The sequence below is a fragment of the Corticium candelabrum genome, chromosome 7 (genome assembly GCF_963422355.1).
Source record: "Corticium candelabrum chromosome 7, ooCorCand1.1, whole genome shotgun sequence".
Classification (NCBI taxonomy): domain Eukaryota; kingdom Metazoa; phylum Porifera; class Homoscleromorpha; order Homosclerophorida; family Plakinidae; genus Corticium; species Corticium candelabrum.
In genome coordinates this window covers 3187609-3204569 of record NC_085091.1, presented here as the reverse complement: position 1 = coordinate 3204569, position 16961 = coordinate 3187609, and the positions used below count along the sequence as shown (strand labels likewise).

At 42.7% G+C, this 16961-nt stretch overlaps 5 protein-coding genes across 6 annotated transcripts; 1 reads left to right on the top strand and 4 right to left on the bottom strand.

Moving 5' to 3' along the window:
* Positions 1-108: 108 nt before the first annotated feature.
* On the bottom strand, positions 109-4919 carry LOC134181865 (G-protein coupled receptor 157-like). Of its 2 annotated transcripts, none has more exons than XM_062649137.1 (4): positions 4841-4919; positions 4033-4782; positions 671-877; positions 109-613 (listed from the first exon to the last, which is right to left on the bottom strand). In XM_062649137.1, exons 2-4 carry the CDS (start codon positions 4738-4740, stop codon positions 290-292), a joined length of 1239 nt encoding a protein of 412 aa, XP_062505121.1. In that variant the 5' UTR covers positions 4741-4782; positions 4841-4919; the 3' UTR covers positions 109-289. The 2 variants fall into 2 exon arrangements, with proteins under 2 accessions (XP_062505121.1, XP_062505122.1); XM_062649138.1 differs by having other exon boundaries at positions 4033-4757; positions 4841-4905.
* Positions 4920-5010: 91 nt separating this feature from the next.
* Positions 5011-7333, top strand: LOC134181867 (G-protein coupled receptor 157-like). Its single transcript, XM_062649139.1, has 3 exons — positions 5011-5817; positions 6704-6889; positions 6944-7333. The coding sequence occupies exons 1-3, from the start codon at positions 5197-5199 to the stop codon at positions 7199-7201; spliced, it is 1065 nt and encodes a 354-aa protein (XP_062505123.1). The 5' UTR covers positions 5011-5196; the 3' UTR covers positions 7202-7333.
* Position 7334: 1 nt separating this feature from the next.
* On the bottom strand, positions 7335-11990 carry LOC134181864 (protein dispatched homolog 3-like). Its single transcript, XM_062649136.1, has 3 exons — positions 10994-11990; positions 8281-10285; positions 7335-8222 (listed from the first exon to the last, which is right to left on the bottom strand). Exons 1-3 carry the CDS (start codon positions 11905-11907, stop codon positions 7401-7403), a joined length of 3741 nt encoding a protein of 1246 aa, XP_062505120.1. The 5' UTR covers positions 11908-11990; the 3' UTR covers positions 7335-7400.
* Positions 11991-12490: 500 nt separating this feature from the next.
* On the bottom strand, positions 12491-13327 carry LOC134182515 (uncharacterized). The gene has a single exon (XM_062649926.1). The coding sequence runs from the start codon at positions 13325-13327 to the stop codon at positions 12491-12493; it is 837 nt and encodes a 278-aa protein (XP_062505910.1).
* Positions 13328-13460: 133 nt separating this feature from the next.
* On the bottom strand, positions 13461-14051 carry LOC134182516 (zinc finger MYM-type protein 1-like). The gene has a single exon (XM_062649927.1). It carries the CDS (start codon positions 14049-14051, stop codon positions 13461-13463), a length of 591 nt encoding a protein of 196 aa, XP_062505911.1.
* Positions 14052-16961: the final 2910 nt, after the last annotated feature.

The window sequence follows — 16961 nt, the reverse complement described above, 5'->3', positions numbered from 1 at the left end:
ACCCGGATAAAAGGGGTTACATACATACGGGATACCGAAAATTATTGTATACACACGCATGCGCACTACTAGACACTACATCTTGCAACATTTTATAGCTATTCGCAATCATCAGCAAGAGCAGTCAGTTGCTCGTATATATATTTTGTCAACAAAGCCACTATTTATTTATTACACCAAGTAAATAGTCTAAAAATAGTAACAATTATTAATCTTTAATTTCATTACAATAACTTGCATTAATTATTCATTCTACAAAACTGTGTACTGACAAATCTCTCTAGTTATTCTAGTTATCTGGTGGTGTTGTTCCACACACTGGACCAGTAATATATGACACCGTCTTGTCAGGCACAGGTACTTCAGCAGATACATGCAACAGCGAAGTTCTGTCATCAGAGGCAACATCAAGTAGCTCACTCGATCCACTACGTGATACATACTTTGGTTCATTTTCTGAATTAACTGATGGACTACGAGATGGCACGATATCCTTGTTACCAATGCTGCCCTGATTTGTGCGACAACACGAAAAGAGTCGTGATCGAATTTTTTGCGTAAGAAGACAATAGAGTATGCAGTTCACCCAGCCTTGAGCAGGATCTCCTATTCCCTGCAACACACACATCATTAACAAACAGAAAGACGACAGTACACTTACTCAATAAACCTGGAGAAGTATCAACCATGGAAAATAATCCATGCTTTTGCAGTACTTGGGTAAAGTATTGACAGTCCATTGTACTGTCATGAAGTAACGAATCGTTCCCCAAATGCGAATCAAAATAAACAAAAGAGGAATGAAAAGCAGCTTCGTCTCAAAGCCGTCGGATAACGAATGCGACTGTCTCTCCAGTAAAACCGAACGTATATTTGTCTATAAGAAAATTAACAGTGAAAGTGGCAGGAAAAATCAATAGAGACCATAAATGTAACTACAAAACAAAATAACTACACACTACCATGTAAAATAAAATATTCGTAAAAAATTAAATTCAGAAAGTGACAAAGTATTTTCAGTATGAACCATTCCGACAAATTGTTAAGTACAAACTCTCCACTAATACCCCATTCACACTAGCAGATTTTACCGTGCCAGCACGGTTTATCATGATTCGGTTTGAATTTATTGCATAGTATGAACACTTTCCGTGCCGTACCAAGAAGACTGAAAGCATGCAAAGCCAGCACGCTTCAATTTTCCATGCTGATACGGCTCGGCACAGCTCAGCACGGATGCGTTGCATAGTGTGAACGCTTACCGAGCCGCAACATTGCTAAGGCATGAAGAAGAAACATCGTACCTAAAAATAGATTTATAGAGCAAAGGATACTGTGCACGCTCAAAGTGAAGGTTGCTGCCGTAACCGAGAAATCTACGAAATGTTGGCTTCCTAAATGCAAGAAGCCAGATACAGAGTTCTACCCACAGTTGTCGGAGGTGGTCAGGCCCAACAATCACTCAACAAACACGGACCATCACTCCGCATAATCCGACAACCACTATATATTTTAGCTAGTGTTTTACTTGCTCCAAGCCGATAAGCATTGGAAGGTTAGCAGTTCGTTAAAAGGTCAGCACATTGTTCACATGGTGACATGGCGGCAGATCCACCCTGCTATGATACAATCTATATAGAATGTCTCAGGGCACTAAGGTAATGTTCCCGGGTATCGTCGAGGTGTCCAGTCAAGATGTCTTTACTAAAGGAAATGTCATCAACTGTAGCCAGAAGAGACTGCCAGCATCAGTGAAAGTGTTGAGAGTAGTGATGGGTCATAAGTAATAGCAGAGTCTACCAAGGATGAAGGGAATGGAAAACGCATGAGGATATTAAGCTTAACTAAAAGATAAAAGATTAATTAGAGGATATTTTTGTTGTAGTAGTGAATTTGTCTAAATCATATAAGCCACAACCTGAACTAAACCACGCCCCTTAATGCAGCGGATAACCGTCCACCACTCCAAAAATCCTGAGCAGAACACTGCAGATACAATCGGACTTGTCAGCAGTGCAGAGAGAAAATGAAAAACGTAAAATTAGAATATAAAAAAGCAAGACAGAAGAGCATGGCTGCACTTCACGTTTACTGAGGTAGCATGCGTTAACGATACTACCGACTTGATGACAATTGATACATGCACTGTGAATAGGGGCTAGCACGGTTTTCATGGTGCGTGCTGGCTCAATCAAATCTGACACCTCCGAGCGTGGCTTGTAAGTGTGCCAGTGTGAATGCGGTATTAGATTGGCGAACAAGTACAGTCAGATGTCAGTTATACAAAAACGGAGTGCCTTGGATGCCATCTAGAAGTATGCGCTGTAAACTATTATGCACGTGCAACAAGGTGTAAGTAATGTCAAGTCAGTAGCATAACATGGTAAACTACATTGTACTTTCTCATTATTACAGGGACGTAGCCGCTGGTCTGGTTGGTCCAAACCACTTTCAATATTTTTACTTTCATCAACGGACCGTTCCCGGCAACTCTTGGAATAGGTCATAGCTAATTAAATAAACTTTTTAATCACTCTGAGACAACTTCATATCAAGTGCCTGCAGACCCGCAGATTAGAATGCATACAGCTCGTAGACCTGCATTTTTATAGCGGATAGTAAGTGGAACCAGATGGTGTTGCTTCTGTCACCTCCCTCTAATGCCTCATCACACTAGGAACTTCTTTGTTTCCTACGAGATCCTTCTGGGAGTCTAAGAATTACCTGTGTGGTGCATCATACTCTGCACAGACCCAACGCATGGTTTATACCTGGCCACCTTTTCACTAAGACATCAATGACGCTCAAGACGTTGCATTCTGTCACTACATTACTATGTAACATGAGAAAAGATTATGTTCTTGTCTGTCTGCGCATGCGCATCTGTGCATAAACTAAACCACTTCCAAACTGCCAGCTACGTCCCTGTATTACTTTGCAGAGTGCAGTCCAGTTTGGGTGCGTTGTGCAATTGTTGTTCATTATACATGTATTCAGTTTAATTGAGTGCACATGGGCAATCTCGAAGACCCAGGGACACCTGTTTGCACACAGGGTCGAGTTTAGCCTCAAAATTCTAGACCATCCCAAAAAATGGGAGGTCTGGATCAACCTATGATCAAGCCGAGTTCAGAAGTGGTTGAAGTCAGCCTATCAGCAAGCTTCCGCCACTAAAATGGCAGCCAATGAACATTGAGAGTTCTGTAATGACATGCACAGCTTCTGGCCAAGGTGTGTTCGACAATTAGATATAAAGACAGCTTGTAATTGATTACATGTGCATCTTCTGTGATGTGTGAGACTGCACTGGACCGTACCTTTGACAAAGCGGCCAAGGCTCTCGAAATTGATTCAATGCATCCCAAATAGCAGACCGCTGCAGAATGCCTCTTGAATGGACGAGGCATCTTTGTTATGTTTCCCACTGGATCTGAAAAGTCCATAGTAAATATACCAAGCACTACCATCAGTGATGAAGTCTCTAGACGTGGTTGATGGAGCCAGTAGATTTCCGTAGAATCTAATTGTCTCATTGTTTGCCCATTAGAGTCGCTGATGACTGATGAGTGATCATCACTGATGACAGATTTTTCAGTGACCTAAAGCAGCTAGAATCTCAGCCAACTGTTCACTTTCTCCAAATAGCCTCCGCTTATTTCGACTTTTAATGAAAGTACTTCTGCACACAACAAATTTTGTCAAGACGATTCGCAGCCATCACAGTTGATTACCACCCACCTTCTTTGCACATATGTATACTGTAGTAATCGATCTCCTATGATGTCACATCGGGTGGCATAACAGTATTATCAAAGGAGGTGTTTTTACTTTTACAAACCTTCCATTCACTTAGGTAACTACGCCTACTTCCAAACTCGGTTTGATCGTATGTTGATCCAGACTGTCTCTCATTTCTTTTGGGAGACAATCTGGAACTTCGAGGCCAGGTCGAGGCCCAAAGCATTCAGATAACTGACATCCGACCGTTCCAACACACAAAGCACACAAACGACACAAGAGACACAAACAAACCTCTATCTTCAAATGGCACTTGATCACCACACAAATCACAGCAACCAAAAGATACGACAATATTTCCCATCCCTTAGCATCAATCAGCTGCCATACTATATCCATCCGATTGGGTAGACAGCTTTTAGGCCAGCTACCGTTCCTCTCCCCAGCACACTCCTGCTTCACCCAACACCAACCAACAGACACAGACGAATTATCCGGGCCCAATGCGTTATCAACCAAAGCAGCAGTCGTCATGACAACAGGCAGTCCCCAACAGACAAGGTGGTAAATAGGAAACAACTTGACTGCCAACGGTCGTCGATACAAGACTACACAAATGAGCAAATACACGGCCAAACAGTCTGTCCATAGAAAGGAACAAAACGAAGACGTCGTCGTGAACCAGCTTTGAGCCTCACACGCCTTCCACTTGACTGTCTTATATTGAGACGCATCAAGACTCGATAAGTTGAATTTCGCACCAAGAAGATAACCTGTCGCCGTTATGAAGTCTGAAATACTGATGTACAACACGATTTGCCGCGATTTTGTTCTGATGTCCGGCCATTTAGCGTACGTTAGGATGATGACGAGTGAACCGATGATGGAGAGCCCACAGGACACAAGAGCGACATCCTTGTATTCTGTATCCAGACGGTAGACTTGTTCACATCGTCCGGGCGTAAGCGTATAAGGTGTTATAGTTGTGTTTTCGGTCTTCATCTTACCTGTCACGTGACCTAATGAGAAATCGCCCTAGAACAACTAGAGCAGCCAATGTGACGATGAGTGTGCACGTCTTCCACATGGTACGCAAGCTTACCTGACGGTTGGCTGATGAATGCACCTCTCAATGAGTTTCGCAGGTGCCCTCGCAGTTGCAAACGACCACGCTATCCCGGATAATAGGCCGGTGGTTTCTACATGCAATTACAATAATTACGATATTTTCAAAACTAACTGTTACGCATTTTTGCTCTAATATGAAACCAATTTATTAGATTAGCTAGTTTTATTATGAATTTTCACTTTCTTGAGTTTCGATTTTCTAGAACTTGAACAAGTCATCAGGTCACGTGAGGAGGCGTGGATTAGCTGAGCTGAACAAATTCCTCTTCGGCAAAAACTTAGATACACAGCGTTTCTCGACAAGTAAACGAAGCAAGCAACATATTCATTATGACAGCTATTAGCAGCAACTCGAGTAACATGACAAGTGGCGAGGAATTGGCTGCTAGAGTGCTCCTTCTCACATCTTGTTCTCTGTCGTTGATCGGAACGACGACTATCATCACAACTTACGTTATTTGGCCAAAGATTCGCTCTGTGGCTCGCCAACTGCTCGTGTTTCTTTCCGTCGCTGACTTTCTGGTTGCGGCGGGTAATGCAGCGGGGACTATCGGTAACGGTGATCATGACGCCGGCTTGTTCTGCAAACTACAGAGTACTGTAACGACTTTTGCAAATCTATGCTCCTTTTTTTGGACTGTCGTCATTGCTTCATACATCTTCATTTCAATAGTATTGCACAGATCCGATGTTGCCAGAAATCTTGTTCCTGTGTATCACATGATTTGTTGGATAATACCCGCTGCCATTGTTGCGGCTGCCTTCATTGCAGATGTACTGGGCATGCCTGATACCAACAAGTACACGTACGGATGGTGTTGGATTAGGAGCGATCTCAATGTTCACAAAATGAGGATGTGGATGCTGGTGACTGGAAAAGGATGGGAAGTCGGTGCATATATTGTCACTCTTGTCCTTTACATGATCATCAAATGCTATTTATGGATCAATGTAAGTGGCGGAAATGTGTTTTCGTTACGTGTGTGTGTGTGTGTGTGTGTGTGTGTGTGTGTGTGTGTGTGTGAGAGAGAACTTGAAATAAAAATAGAATGCAAACACCAGAGAAGCATACAGACACGCGCGCGCGCGCACACACGCACACACACACACACACACACACGCATGCACGCACGCACGCGCGCGCACACACACACACGCACACGCACACACACACACACACACACACACACACACACACACACACACACACACACACACACACACACACACACACACACACACACACACACACACACACACACACACACACACACACACACACACACACACACACACACACACACACACACACACACACACACACACACACACACACACACACACACACACACACACACACACACACACACACACACACACACACACACACACACACACACACACACACACACACACACACACACACACACACACACACACACACACACACACACACACACACACACACACACACACACACACACACACACACACACACACACACACACACACACACACACACACACACACACACACACACACACACACACACACACACACACACACACACACACACACACACACACACACACACACACACACACACACACACACACACACACACACACACACACACACACACACACACACACACACACACACACACACACACACAACCACATTACTACTCAGCCTGACAAGTTTTAGAGCCTGTCTTTTATAATTAACCCACACGAACACCTACTAACTCTGTTCTACAGACTATCGTCTGTCTGCTTGCTTTGTTTGAATATGTAGTTAATCCAATAACATTGCATACTCTACCATCTCTTCACAGAAACATACTACCCATGCCCATTTCCAAACTGCCCCTGAAGCTGCCACTGTTCAACGAATTAACCGAAAGATGACACTTGTACCAATTATATTCATTTGCCTACGCATCTGGGGCACAATCCGCTTCTTTCTTAGTCAAGCAAATCACCTAAATGCAGCAACGCAGCCAGCACTCATCATACTACAGGTCAGCTTAAATATCTCTGTCATTACAAAATCAATCAATTAATATTCAATACAGGGCATAGGTGACAGTGGTCAAGGATGGGCCAACTGTATCCTGTTCTGTCTTCTAAATTATCGTGTTCGTGAACGATTGAAGAAGGCTTGTTTCAATTGTCTTTGCTGCCAATGTGTCTGTGACGACAACGAAGAAGAGCGACAGCAACTGGACCCCCAGAGAGTCAACAGCTTGAGAAGCGTCTACTCAAGGGTTGATGATCTCTCAACAGAATCTTCAGTGAACGAAACACAAGCATACGCACACAGTGATGCATGATGCATGAACAGGGTATACGACAATGTTTCATCTACAATTTGGTTACACGGTGTCAGCACACGGCACATTTCGTTATCTCCAATATATAGATCCAATACATAGAATACATGTATTGACTACAGTGAGCTACAACTTTTATCTACACAAACTAATTGATTCATCATTCAAAAAGTCAAATATTTTGTATAATCCAGTCATCTCAAAACAGTGGTTCGCCATCAGGACCTGGTATGGAGTGACCCGATTTAGATACAACATATACTACAGAAACCACGGTCCCCAAAAGTATACACACAACTACATAACTAATAAGAGTTCGTTTACACGAGTTCTCGTAATTCCTCAAACAGCAACATCTCAGACCACCAAATATGCACAACATAGATACACATGCTGTCAAGGCATATATAACCGATATACCTGTATTGAGAAGTAGAATTTGACCAAATTTGGCAAACAATTGAATCTCGGCGAAACAGAGAGGAATCGACGCCGCAACAGTTGTGACTGCAGAGCTCATGATCGAAATTCCAACGTGACTGATAGCCCATCGCATGCGATTCTGTACATCACGATTTGGATTCGATGCTCGAACTTTCAACTCTCTCCCTGAGATCACAAACGACTCGACCAAGTGCACGATGTAGTCCACAGATGTTCCAACAAGAACTGATAACGTGACAGCTTCGACGCCTCCAAATGTCCAACCTATTAAATACATTAGTGACAACACGGTCAGCAAAGTACCGACAATTGACTTAAACACGACAATGACCAGCCATATGTGGCCAGTAAAGAGAATCACCCAGCACATGCAAAGTAGAATCGACAGCAATATCCCATATATCGCCGATGAAACCGCTATCGTTTCGCGAAACATATCCACCCAGTAGCTGCTGGTCTGGTACATATTCTGAATGGCGGCAACATGTCGGTATTTCTCTTTCACTGCATTCAAAAACTCATTCCATCGGTCATAGTCATCAACATTTTCAAAGCTTGATCGTCCCTTGTACGTCGTCTACAGTATACAGTCAGTATGCACAGAGAGTATTAAACTAAATCAGAACTCTACTTACCGACTGAAATGCCATTGACATCCATTGGATGTATGTGCCATTAACATTAACACCAAAGGCCGCTCTTAATTCTTTGTTTAAGTGACTAGGAGCATGAAATTGGGTTGGGTAGTTTACAGCTGACTTAAATTTTGAACAGTAATTGTTCAAGTTTAAACCTGCCACTGCCGGAAAACAGTCGGCACCGTTTTTCTTTACCAGTTCTCTGCTTGGGTCCTGCGCTAGTATACAAATGTCACAGAGGGCGTCAATCAGGTCATCGTTTCTTTCTCCATCAATACTTAGCTGTCTGGTAAACTGTTTATCCCAAACAACATCACCCAAATCATCCGAAACAACATGACCAGCACTAGCAACTCGACTTCTGTCAATGTCAAGAATCCCAAACACAATATAAACAATGGCGTTATTTCCAGATGCAGGACGATCCACAGGTTTACACGATGATGTTGTCGGACACAAATTCACCAATGACGTTGCATGAGCTGCAGTTGCTTTCTTGGTGATAGCATGTGCCTTCTTGGTGATCGCATGTACCTTCTTGGTGATCGCATGTGCCTTCTTGGTAGACGTGTGTTTAGGAGTTACTTCAACATGGTGTAAATGGTCTGTTTTTACATTTACATTAGATGTCGACTTTGCTGTCAACTGCTGAGGTGACTGTGTTACATGGTTTGGTGGTCTGGTTTCTTGCTTTGGGGGCTCTGTCTTCTTGCTTGGTGGTTTCGTAGGTCGTTTTGGTTGCTGAGTTGTGTGAGTTACAATTGGATTCACTTTGTGTGTAAGATGATGACTATCAGTGGGTACTATTGCTTTGGTCACAACAGGAGAGCTGGTAAGTGTTTTTGATTGCTGTGTTGAAACAGATATGGGAACTGGATGTGCTTTCCAAAAGCCCGAGCACTGTATGCAACTGGTCTTGTCTGAGTTTGTAAGGTTATACCCGATGTCAATCAGTTGCTGTATATTGCTATCAGAGGGAAAAAATTGTGGTGGTTTTTCTGCAGTTCGAAGATTCGAAAGTAGTCCAGATGATGCCAATAACAGAACAACATACAGAAGAATCAACATGATGCGAGAACGAATAATCCACCGAGAAAGTTTGTTTGCAATAAAATGATGCAATAAAGAGAATAATGAGCATGTTTTCAGATCATCAGTATTAATGAGATGATCGTCGGTCATTTCTTTGCAACAAACTCCATGAGAAATCTGTTCAGAGAAAAGGTGATCATCATAATAAAAGTCGTCATCAATACGGTAGTTGCCATTATGCACAGGTAATTGAGCAGACTCAACATTGATACAATCCCTATTATCCACAGCTAGTTGTCCAAACTCATCCATTGGTTGCATTGGCATTGCGTACCCATTGCTAACAGCAGCATGATCTATAACTTCAGGCTGCTCGTTTTGATCAGAATTAAATACATCTTTGAATCGATTCTTCAAGAAAGCCTTTCCTTTCCACCAAATATACAAAATTGCTGGCATAGAAAGCAATGTAACCAAATAACATACGACCACCAACCAGCCCATGAACAAACCAAAGTCATGAATAGCTGGCAGTTCTGATGGTAGATTAGCAAAAAATGCTGTTGCTGTAGTGACAGACGTAAACAGTGTAGTTTTTCCAGCGGTTTTGATTGTGTACACCAATCTCATATGAATATCACTCCCGTGTTCACTTGAGAGACGAAACGTATTGATGAAGACGAAAACATCATCAACTCCGATGCCGACAATGACAAAGAGAGAGACCACGTTGAGAATACCAACAACAGGGATGCCAAAAAAAACCCGATATATGATATATGTAATGGGAAAACTTTCAACAACACACAATATACCCATAAAAGTTAAATAGGGAGAGAATGATGTTAGTATGAAGACAAGCACGACGATCAAACACAATGATATGATCGCCAGTTTTGAGTCACCAATCAGAGCCTGTTTCACCTCATAGTCATAAATTGCTCCTCCACCATAGAGAACTCTCACATTTCTAACAACACATGACGATTATCACAACATTAAATAAATATCAAATCACAGTAAATGCATCAAGATACCGTATTTGCTATAATAGTAACTCACATTCGATTAGTAACCCTGCTCAAATAGTAACCCATAGACCCAATCAGTTTGAAGAAATAGTAACCCACGCTCAATTAGAAACCCATGGCTAGGATGTCAGAGAATGCAACATTACGCATGTGCATTTTAGTCTACATGTGCAAGAGCAATGTTCATGAAGAAAGATGTTCTTCGATTTTCAAAAAATTGCGAGCTGTGGATTCAGAACCTCGAAAATATCATTAATAATGGCTGTGGTGGAAAAATACAAGATCAACAGGCAAAACCTCTGCCAGTGGTAGAGAATTCCGGCAAACTGAAGGAAGATGCACCCAGAGTGGATTTGGAGGAAAACGGGAAATGATTAAGCAGCTACTAACTTGACAGTGTGGCAAGCATCAAGAGTGTGTTTCTCTAGTAGTTGCCTAACTGTTTACTTCAACTTCAACCATTTTCAGTAATGCTGCTGAAATAGTAACCTGTGGTTCTAATCAGTTGACAAAAATGACCCACCGGTTACTATACCAAGAAATACAATAGTCGGTAAGTAGTGAAACAAAACAGAGCAATGTCATTAATGCCTGTTTGACAACAGAGATCTATACTTTACAAGTATACTACCAGTAGTAGCACTCACTCGGTGGAAGCATTTGCCAGCATAGGAATCAAGGATATGATGTAACGATCAGCTACAGCAGACTCTTGAGCAAATTGAGCACTCGTTGGGCAAGTCGGAAAATTCTCAAGTCGTCGAGCAAACGTCACCTCGGATCGAAGCAATCGACTCTTTTGGTTATTTAAATTAAACTGACTGTCCACATACCAATACATATATACATTAGTCTGTGCCTTTTGCAGTTTATCAGTCAGATTTCCCAATGTCGATCCCCTTCCATCGAACACTCGCTGTCCGTCATTTACACTGGGATAAAAGTATGTCAGTAGAGAGTTGATTGGCACACATTCATCGTTTTTCATCCAGCAGAATTTGTCATAACTAGGATGCTGGGTGAGCCTCTTCTCAATACTATGAATATCCTCAATTCTCTCTTCGGTGAAGATGTTATCCGGATCGTATCCACCTCCCGTCGGTAAATAAACAATATCAAACTTCCATTTTGGACATGCTTGCCTATTGCCACAACAATGAGAAGAACGAGCGAATCGATGCGACTTGCTCCAATCGATGGCCACGCTCATGGCGTCGTACTCACGAGCCACTCGCTGATTGGGAATCTGAAACGAGCCCAAAGTGACATCTACGATTGGACGAAACTTGAGCCCAGCAGCCAACGCCGATCCAACGGAGATGCTCAAAATAGAAAGCCAGACAGCAGAAGCAGCCCACCATCTAGTGTTCAATTTGACGTAGAATGAGATCACCTTGTCTAGAAGTCTACTGATGATGGAAGACGTGCGACTGGGACGAGACGATAGGCTCATCTCTCGTCGTGTCGACGTGTCGAGAGCGGCGACTGCTGGAGCCTCTCGACCGAATCGAAACGGTCCCTCTTCGTCTTCGTCGGACACGCGGCTATAGCCTGGAGGCATGACGATGGCAAGGAAAGACGCGGCTAAAAGACACGTCGAATGATCGAGGAAGTTCCAAGAGACAAGATCCTGTTACAGGACAACTACACCCACATTCCCGTCGATCACGTGATGTGGCGATATCCCTGGGTGTCTCGCGGCCACAACGGAAGTCAACTGTACACACTATACACGTAGGTAGGTGTAGCACTAAAATTTTAGGTGTCATTGACACCCTTGTCTATTGGTTGGAATAGCTTCATTTGCATCTACGCTATTCGAGTATAAATACGGTCGTGTATGGTGGTATGGTTCTATGGTGGTATGGTTCTACGGTGACACGTCGTACGACTAGTATACCCTTAGCCAGGATATCCGGGCATCGAGTAACAAGACAAATCTACATTTCCCCAACAAGTAACTGAACGTGTGTGGGCAATTTAGACCATTACCAGTTACCGCAGGGGCGTTGGAAGCAAAATCACCTTGGTCCGTCCTAACGCGCGTTAGATAGGCGTGGCCATACTTGTAAGACACTAATTCCATTGATCAACTAAAAGCAAAATCGGTCACATGCATAACTTACTTTCGCATGCATAACGTCTTACTCAGTCTTAAAATTACCAAAGATGCGGAGGCGGTGTTCGCTGCCACTCACAAACTCGTTGCCAATGATATCTAAGTCTAAACAATCAAGTCTCTCTTTGCGATTATGCAACAGCATAACATGATTTAGCCTAGGCTGCTTCATGGTGCTCCTTAAGTATGTCTTGAGTCGTCTCATAGCAGAAAAGCTACGCTCACTGGTGGCATTGGTTGAAGGCATTACTAGAATAAGGCGAGCTATGGAGCACACTTCACTAAAGAATGATCTTTGGGCATCCGAAAGGCTTCTCAGGTACTGGAGGCAATCTTGCAATGACACCTGACGTGGCTTATCTGTTGAAAACCACGTGCCAAGATTCTGCAACTGTGCATCAAGTTGTACAGGACTGATATCATCCTTATAAAATAAGGTTACTTGCTGAAAATAAGCACCATAATCGCCCTTGTTGGCAGCAGTGATAAGAAGACTTTCGAGGTTACTGTATATGGCGTAACCCGGCTGCCTAAAGCAATCCCTAATGCCAGAAATTGCCAGATCAAGGCATTCATAGTACTGAAGTCGATAGTACTCTTCAACCGTAGCACTGCAGACTGCTTCGCCCACTCCAACTTGAAATCGACCAGGAACTTTTCTTTTACGTGGAAGAACGGGCTCACTAACACTGGAGCTCTCATCTGTCCGCATGCCCTCAAGAGTTTGTACGGACAGTTGAGCTATATCTTGGCCTTCTGCTGCAGACATTGATTGGCCCTGAAGCGTTCGACTGACGTTATCTGTGATCTTCAATATTTTCTTGCAGAGATGCAGCCCGAAGAAAAGTTTGAATTGTGGCATTTGAGTTTGAGCACCAATGATTCTACCCTTGACATCTGGATCAAGTTTTGTTTCTAAACTCTTATCTCAAATCTGATTGAGAATACTATAGTTGTCAATAATGCTCTGAATAGCCTCTCCACGAACAGTCCACCTAGTAGGACAAAACGCTGATTCCCACATTCAGTCCTTTGTTATCTGTTGGGTTTTCCACCCTTATGCAGTCAAGTGCCAAATTCCTCTTAGGTGAAAATCGAATCAGCTTACTGATTTCAAATGCAACATCCAAAGCATCTCTGCACACCTTCGATTGCTTCACTGTGTCTCCTATTGCCAGATTTAGTAAATGCCCATAGCAGTGGATGAGCACAGCTCGACTTTCCTCAGCCTGGAGTTGAGTTGCAACACCAGATCTACTTCCTGTCATGTTTGAAGTACCATCGTAACATTGCCCCCGGCAGTGTGATAACTTCAAGCCTGTACGTAAAAGCACATCTCGAATAGCTGCAACCAGACAAATAGCATCGATGGCATCCACATTGTACAGACCAATCATATCCTCATGGTCAACCAACTTTTCATCCACCCATCTAATGCAGATTGTAAACTGCTCTTTATTAGACACATCTGTGCATTCGTCAGCCGTGATGGTGTAGAAGCCATTCTTCGACATGCTGCTGCAAATTTCGCGAAGGATGTTCAAGGACATCACCTGAAGGCACTCATTCTGAATTTCAGCAGACATATACTTATTTGTCTTCCTATTTATCCACTCTAGGACTTCAGGGCAGTCGAATGCTCGCAACGCATAAGCTGAGTGAAGTTACTTTCTGTACCGGGGCCCCTGTCCTCTAAAAGACAAACCTTGGTGAGCAAGAAAACGTAGATTTTGTAGAACCCTTCTGAACATGGCCCTGTTCACCGCTTTTTCGTTCTTGTGCTGAGTGCTGAGTAACTCTCCAACATCAATACCATAGTCCCGGGAACGCATGCCGCACATGGCCTCCCTATGGCAGGTGCTGGTCGCATGTTTCTTGAAAGCCGCCGTCCCATCCCTCCAGTAAGAAACTCCTTTACTAATGAATGCAGTGTCTCTCTTGGTGCTTGCCAAAAGCCTTTTTTATGCTTAGCTGTCATGCAGACGTGGCAGAAGGCAGCATCCATGTGAACGTCGTAGTGTAGTCAGTCATACTCTTCACACCACTCTACTCTGAAGGATCGTGTCTTTCCCGTCGACCCAAAACTGCGATTAGGACACTTGAATGACTTCGGAGGATAAAACTTGGCCGGAAGTACGCCAGATTCACGGGAACTGCAGACAGCCATAACGAACGGTAGGTGTGACTATCACGTGGGTATAGATTGTCTGTACATCGAGGCAAGATGGCTTGTCTTTAGTGTGTTTAATTTTTCATGTCCTTCTTGTCAAGAAAGGGACAAATGAATAAAAAGTAATAAACAATTTATTGCTAAATTTATTTAATCACCTATACCTTGAACCGGAAGTTTGTGCCACTATGCAGCTGGCGGGAGTTGACTTTCTGAATATTGGTCCGTCCCGGGACGGATCAAACCAATCGGTTCCGACGCCCCTGTACTGGCAAAGTACCACAAGAAGTGGAAGAGTTGTTAATTATTTTAATAAGTTCTAGGGCTAGGTTATGATAATCGCTTTATTTTCTAACCGGACGTAGTATGGCATGTCGTTTAAAGCAAGTATATTTGAAGGATTTTAATTAAATGCAATATCTAGTAGACTCTACTTTAGAGTATAGCTGGTAGAACTTATATTGAAAAAGGGGATGTGTGTCACAGTGATATGATGCAATGCGCCTACCCGGTTGTGGTTCTAGTTGGTGTTGTGTTCTTAGAATCTAGATACACGTATGTACTAGTATACTAACACGATTGATACAAGTTAACACAAAATGTCGCACTTTTCCGGTTTCCACTATGCTATTAAATTTGACTGTCGTTTCTGTGTTTCAGACATGAAACTTGGGAGACCTCGATGATCCAGATTGCTGAATCGCGGCTGACACAATACGACGAATGCATCTATCCATATCTAGAGCGCGTGTCGTTAATGGTCGGTCGCGATGGTGCAGCTCAGCGCGTCGGGTAACAAGGTCTAGTAACAAAAGCTAAATTGTCCACACTGGCAACTGGATCGCGATCCGATCGCGAGAAATCCAATTCACATCGGGAGGTGGACTTGATTGCAATTCGATCGAGTTGAATCTGTAGTTAAAATAGTCGACGTTAATTAACAAAAGCTAAATTCTGTTCAAAACAGTTTCTGTTTAGCTAAATGTCATAGACATACCTCTGACGTTTAGTGTTGGTATACACGTAGTTGGGATGCGAGGAGTCGTTTCCCTGTTAATTTATTAAATTTTATTTAGTTAGACGAAACGTTACTTTAATTAAGTTGATATGAAATACGTCATTAATATCAATTTGAACTCTCCACGTTTAGGCCTGGCTAGCTGACTGCACCTAATTAGTTAACTTAGCCTTCTTTCACATGCAGGAGTCGTATACCGTTATTTCCTAGTGGACAATGTCAATGCTATTTTCGAAATTTTGTTTATTTCTTAATCTCGTTAGTAATCTGGTTGTTTAGTATTCGATCCCAACAGTCTATTTGTCTATACACACTAGTTGGCCAATGTTTTGTAGGAGGATCATTATTGATTGGAGCTGGTAACTACTGTTTGAGACGTAGTACAACGTCACAGCCCCGAAAGTACGAGCAAGAACAAGTGAAGAGACATGACGACGGTATGAGACAGCAGCTTAATTGATCTCAACCCTGGAGAAAAAAGAGCAACCAAACCAACTAGACGCAGTTACCGCTACTATTCAGTTGAAGAGAAATGAACGGCGACATCGAGAGTGTGCTACTAGATGTAACTGAGAAAGACACAGTCGAAGAAGATGAAAAGATTAATTTTTTGTTGATATTCCATGTTACGAGGACGGCTCGACATCTGCTGACGATTACGATCCAGTAGAAAATATAAACAGTGGATTTGACATCTACTGCAAAGTAGACGGTACTAAACTATTCTTGTGCGCGGGCTCGAAAGAAAAATGCAAGGTTTGTCTCGTTATTATTATTCCCTAGCCCAACGCTAATACGCTCGATTCTACTTGAAGTTTCCAAGTACGCGCCGTTTGGCACCCGTTTCTCGTTGGGCAAAGGATTTGTTGCTCGTGTTGAGGAAGACTGCTTACATGAAGCGCCGCCAGTATCTTGCTATTGATACACAGACTAGACAGCTGTCGTTTCCACCTCGAGAGGCACTGCTTCAAAACCAAAGAGCAAGATGTCAGTTTACTGTGGAAAATATGCCGATAAAACAATGACAGTGTAAAGAAATTGAGACTTGACTTTGTTGTGAACGCAGAAAAATAGTTGGACATTGAATTTGTTGAATGTTGATATCACCTGATATATTTACTTAGCTATGAAAGGTTCCTCCAATCTTCTTGTGTTAGTATACTTTTATTAATTCTTGTGTTTCTTGCGAAAAAGAACGTACGCACAAATAACTGTGTTTTAATATGTCAACGTTTTAAAGTCGTCATGTGTGTGGTAACCACGCTTTTACACTGAAAATCACTATAAAAACTGGCTCTACAACTTATA